The 6,707-nt window shown below is 29.9% G+C and overlaps 1 protein-coding gene across 1 annotated transcript in view; it reads left to right on the forward strand.

Moving 5' to 3' along the window:
* LOC117170506 (mpv17-like protein) overlaps positions 1 to 6,707 on the forward strand; it is a 15,105-nt gene that overhangs the window by 1,577 nt on the left and 6,821 nt on the right. The window contains exon 3 of the mRNA XM_033357261.1: positions 5,920 to 6,195. Coding sequence (XP_033213152.1) covers positions 5,929 to 6,195 — 267 coding nt within the window. The 5' untranslated portion in view covers positions 5,920 to 5,928. The remainder of the gene's footprint in view (positions 1 to 5,919; positions 6,196 to 6,707) is intronic.

Here is a 6,707-nt window from a genome sequence, read left to right on the forward strand (position 1 = left end):
GCTAGTAGTGCACTTATGATAAAATACTAGTGTGTCACTTATCCTAAAATACTAATGGGACACTTCTGATAGAATAATAGTACGACACTTCTGATAAAGTACAAATGGGGAACCAGTGATGCAATACCTGTGAAACACCAGTGATAAAATACTAGCGGGACACTTATGAATAAATTCTAGTGGGACACTTCTGATACTAGCATGGCACTTATGATAAAATACTAGTGTGTCACTTATCCTAAAATACTAATGGGACACTTCTGATAGAATAATAGTACGACACTTCTGATAAAGTACTAATGGGGAACCATCGATGCAATACTAGTGAAACACCAGTGAGAAAATACTAGCGGGACACTTATGATAAAATTTTAGCGGGACAACAATAATTAAATTCTAGTGGCACACTTCTGATACTAGCATGGCACTAATGATAAAATACTAGTCGTGCACTTAATATAAAATACTAGTGTGTCACTTATCCTAAAATACTAATGGGATACTTCTGATAGAATAATAGTGTGACACTTATGATAAAGTTCTACTGGGGAACCAGTGATACAATACTAATGAATCACTAGTGATAAAATACTAATGGGACACGTATGAATAAATTCTAGTGGGACACTTCTGATACTAGCATGGCACTTATGATAAAATACTAGTGTGTCACTTATCCTAAAATACTAATGGGACACTTCTGATAGAATAATAGTACGACACTTCTGATAAAGTACTAATGGGGAACCATCGATGTAATACTAGTGAAATACCAGTGATAAAATACTAGCGGGACACTTATGATAAAATTTTAGCGGGACAACAATAATTAAATTCTAGTGGCACACTTCTGATACTAGCATGGCACTTATGATAAAATACTAGTCGTGCACTTAATATAAAATACTAGTGTGTCACTTATCCTAAAATACTAATGGGATACTTCTGATAGAATAATAGTGTGACACTTATGATAAAGTTCTACTGGGGAACCAGTGATACAATACTAATGAATCACTAGTGATAAAATAATAACGGGACACTTATAAAATTTTTTCGAGACAACAATGATTAAATTATAATGGGACACTTATAATACAATACTAATGGGACACTTCTGATCAAATACTGGTAGGGTACTTCTGATAAACCACTAGATGATAAAATACTAGAGGACATTTATGATATTATGCTAGTAGGGCACTTATGATAAAATACTAGCGTGGAACTTACAGTAAAATGCTAGTGGGAGACTTCTGACAAAATATTTGTAGGGCACTTCTGATCAAATACTATTAGAGTGCTTATGATAAAATATTAATGGGTCACCACTGATCAAATACTAGTGGGACATTTATGATAGATACTATTGGGACACTTCTGATATGGTACTAGCGGGGCACTTCGAAAAAGATACTAGCGCGGAAGTTCTGATAAAATACTATTTGCGCATTTATAATAAAATTCTAGTGTGACACCAATGATGAAAGATACTAGTAGGACACATCTGATACGATACTATTGGACCGATATGATCAAATACTAGTGACGCACTTCTGGCAGAATACTAATTGAGTACTTATGATAAAATACTAGTAGGGTACTTCTGATAAAATACTAGTGGAACACTCATGATATTATGTTAACAGATCACTTAAGATAAAATAGTAATGGTACACTTCTGACAGAATACTTGTCGGGCACTTCTGATCAAATACTAGTAGAGTGAGCAGAATGATTATAATAAAATACTAATGGGACACGAATGATCAAATACTAGTGGAACATTTCGGATACGATACTATTGGGATATTTCTGGTAAAATACTAAAAGGGTACTTCTGATAAATACTAATATGACAACAGTGGCGAAATACTAATGGGACGCCAGTGATGAAATACTAGCGGGGTTCTTTGAAAAAGATACCAGCGTGAAACTTCTGATGTAATACTATTTAAGTATTTATAATAAAAATCTATTGGGACATCCATGATGAAATATACTAGTGGGACACTTCTGATGAAATACTAGTAGGGTACTTCTGATAAAATACTAATGGGTCATCAATGATAAAATACTAGTGGGACACTTCTGTCAATATATTTTTGGGCACTTATGATCAAATACTAGTAGAGTGAGTAGAGTTCTTATAATAAAATACTAATGGGACACTAGTGATGAAGTACTAGTGAGACTTTTTTGATAGGATACTAGTGAGGCATTTCTAACAGAATACTAGTGGGACACTTCTGATAAAATACTGATGGGACACCAGTGATGACTCCTGATACGATACTAATAGGACACTTCTGTTGCGATACGAGTGGGAAACTTTTGACCATATACTAGTAGCGCACTTATTATAAAATAATAATGGGGCGCCAGTGGTGAAATACTAATGGGACACCTCTGATATGATACCAGCGGGCACTTTAATAACATACTAGAGAAGCACTTCTGATAAAATTCTAGTGGGACACTTATGATAAAATTATAGTTAGACACTTCTGATAAAATACTATTGGAACTTTTATGATGAAATAATATTGGGACATATATGATAAAATCTGATAAAACTATGTGGGAAGTTTCTAATTTGGTACATTTTTTATAATATCTAATGAAACTAAGTGGGGCATTTCTGATGAAATCTGAGTAAACTAAGTGACATATCTTGTAAAATCCAATAAAACAATGTGGGTCATTTTTAATAAAAATATAATAGTCCATTTTAAGAATTAGCGATCATATCTGATAAAATAACGAAGTTTCACTTCTCATCAAATTTAATAAGACTATGTGGTACATTTCTGATAGTATATGATAAAATACTTGTAAGACACTACTAATAAAAATAAATAAAAAAATGTGGGACATTTCAGATTTTATCAAAAAAATCCCACATGGTTTTATTAGATTTTATTAGAAATGTCCCACATAGTTTTATAAGAAATTATTAAATTATTTGAAAACTTTTAAAATATCATGATACCTTTTGAAATCCGTTAAATCTTTGAAGTTTTTTGAAATTCCAGGCAGTTTTATTCAATTTTATTAGAAATGTCCCACATAGTTTCATCACATTTTATCCGAAATGTCCCACTAGTATTTTATCAGAAGTGACCCATTAGTGTTTTATTAGAAGTATCACAGTATTTTATCGTAAGTGTCCCACTAGCATTTCACCAGATAATATCAGAAATTTCCCACATATTTTTATTTATTTTTATCAGCAGTATCCCACTAGTATTTTAAGAGATTTCATCATAAGTGCCCTACCAGTATTTTCTCATATATTAACAGAAATGTACCATATAGCTTTATTTAATTTTCTAAGAAGTGTCCCACTAGTAGTTTGTTATATATCATCACAAATGTTCCACATTAATTTCTTTAATTTTTATTAGAAATGTCCCATATAGTTTTATAATATTTTGTCAAAATGTCCGAACAAGTTTTATTAAATTTTATTAGAAATGTCTTACAGAGTTTTATCAGATTTTATCAAAAATGTCCCACATGTTTTTATTAGATTTTATTAGAATTGTCCCATAGTTTTAATACATTTTATTAGAAATGCTCCATATAGTTTTATAAGAAATCCTTAAATTATTTGAAATCTTTGTGGAACCTTTTAAAATATTTTGAAACCTATTGAAATCAAAAAAATCTTTGAAGTGTTTTGAAAATCCACACAGTATTATTAAATTTAATTATAAATGTCCGACATGGTTTTATGAGGTTTTATCAAAGAGACCCTTATACTTTTATCAGGTATGTCCCACATAGTTTTATTCAATTTTATTAGAAACGTCCTACATAGTTATATTAAATTTTTTCAGGAATGCTCCACTAGTATTTTATCATATTATGATAAAATACTAGTAAGAAACCTATGACAAAATCTGAGAACACTATGTGGGATTTCAAAATATTTCAAAGAATTCAAAACATTTAGGAAGATTTCAAATTATTCAATGTTTCTTCTGATAATATCTAATAAAACATTGTGGGACAATTCTGATAAACTTTAATAAAACTATGTGGGACATTTCTGATAAAAATAAATAAAACTTTCTAGGGCATTTCCGATCAAATTTAATAAAGCTTTGAGGAACATTTATGTTGCTATTTTATAAAATTTTAGGGGGTCACTTCTGATAATATCTGTTTAAACTTTGTGGGGCACTTCTGATAATATCTGATAAAACTTTGTGGGGCATTTCTGATAAAATTTTATACAATTTTGAGGAAAATTTCTGATTCTATCTGACAAACTATTAGTGGGACACTTTTGATAATATTAGGTTAAACTTTTTGGGACTTTTCTAATAAAAATGAGAAAAAACTTTGTGAGACATTTATGATAAAATTTATTAAAACTTTGTGGGAAATTTCTGATAAAATTTAATATAACCTTGTGGTGCATTTCTGATGCTATCTGATAAAATATTAATGAGACACTTCTGATAATATCTGATAAAACTTTGTGAGACTTTTCTGATAAAAGTTAATCAAACTTTCTAGGGTATTTCTGATCAAATTTAATAAAGCTTTGAGGAAAATTTCTGACAGTATCTGATAAAATATTATTGGGACACTTCTGATAATATCTGCTAAAACTTTGTGAGACATTTTTGATAAAAATTAATAAAACTTTCTGTTGCATTTCTGATGAAATTTATTAAAACTTTGAGGAACATTTCTGATGCTATCTGCTAAAATATTAGTAGGACACTTCTGATAATATCTGATTAAAATTTGTGGGACATTTCTGATAAAAATTAATAAAATTTTCAGGGGCATTTCTGATAAAATTTAATAAAACTTTGAGGAAGATTTTTGATTCTATCTGATAAAATATTAGCGGGACACTTCTGAGAATATCTGATTAAACTTTTTATGATGTGATTTAATAAAACTTTGTGGGACATTTATAATAGAATTTTATACAACAATGTGAGACATTTCTGATGATAGATGATAAATTATTAGTGGGTCACTTCCGATAATATCTGATAAAACTTTGTGGGGCGTTTATGATAAAATTTACTAAAACTTTGTGGGACATTTTTGATAAAATTTAATATAACCTTGTGGTACATTTCTGATGCTATCTGATAAAATATTAGTGGGACACTCTTGATAATATCTGCTAAAACTTTGTGTGACGTTTCTGATAAAAATTAATAAAACTTTCTGAAGCATTTCTGATAAAATTTAATAAAACTCTGTGGGACATTTATAATAGAAATTTATCAAACTATGTGGGACATTTCTGATGATAGATGATAAACTATTAGTAAGACACTTCTAATCATATCTGATAAAACTTAATTATTAATAAAATAATAATATAATAATAATAAATATAATATTAATAAAATTTAATAAAACTTTGAGAAAGGTTTTTTATGCTATCTGATAAAATATTCGCGGGACACTTCTGAGAATATCTGATTAAACTTTGTGGGACATTTATAATAGAATTTTATCAAACTATATGGGGTATTTCTGATGATAGCTGATAAACTATTAGTGGGACACTTCTGATAATATCTGACAAAACTTTGTGGGACACTTCTGCTAAAATGTTATAAAACTATGTTGGACATTTATAATATAATTTAATCAGACTATGTGGGACATTTTTGATGCTATCTGATAAAATATTAATGAGACACTTCGGATAATATCTGCTGAAACTTTGTGGGACATTTCTGATAAAACTGTGTGGGAAAAATTTTCCGAAAGAAACGGATAAATTCGAATGCAGTATTCTAAAAACGTGCGAATAAAATCTGAAAAGAAATAAATTTCCGACTATTTCAGTATATAGCGGAAAATTTTTTCAAAATTGTTCCAATATTTTACTCGGGGCTTATTATTATTTTTTGTTTGTTTATTAACTTGCATTAGGTTATAGAAATGACGTCAGGCTTGAGAATCGTCGCAAAATTTCGGGAGGTTACAAAAAAATACCCCGTGGCGAGGGGAATGGCCTCTTATACTGTGATATGGCCCGTTGCTAGTTTAATGCAACAAAAAATTATTGGAAAGGAGGAACTGGACTTTGTACAGGCCTTAAGGTTCAGTCTTTACGGAGGATTTTTCGTTGCACCGACACTTTATGGATGGCTCAAAGTAGCATCGCGCATTTGGCCCAGGAGTGATTTCAAATCCGCAATTACCAAGGTATTATTTTCTCATATTTATTTATAAATACTTATATGTTTTTATATATAAATTTTAAAAAGAAATTTCGAAATAAGCGCATTTCTTCAAAATATAAAATTTTTGAAACTTCTGTTAAATTAAGGGGCTCATAAACACAGCGGGGGTTTTTAACCTTTTTTGCCCTTTTTCTTGCTAACATTTTTTGCAAGTTGAAAGCAAGGAAATTTCGGTTTTCAATATTTTCTAAATAATGGAAAAGAGATAATTGAAGAGGCAATTTTTAAACATTTTTATTGAGTTAAAAGGGAGGAGTTACAAAAAGGAAAATTTTTTTTATATTTGATTGGAAGAGGGAAATTTTCTGAATTGGAAGAGATAATTTGTTTCTTTTTAAGATTTTTTTTTAGTTGAAGAGGTGATTTTTCTTCAATTGTGGGTTCGGATGCAATAAGGGCACATAAAATTTTTTCGTGCGAAAACGAAGTCCCCTGGAGGCTTTAGAAAAAAATTTCGAATTTTAATTTTCAAAA

This window comes from Belonocnema kinseyi, chromosome 1 (assembly GCF_010883055.1).
Source record: "Belonocnema kinseyi isolate 2016_QV_RU_SX_M_011 chromosome 1, B_treatae_v1, whole genome shotgun sequence".
Taxonomy (NCBI): domain Eukaryota; kingdom Metazoa; phylum Arthropoda; class Insecta; order Hymenoptera; family Cynipidae; genus Belonocnema; species Belonocnema kinseyi.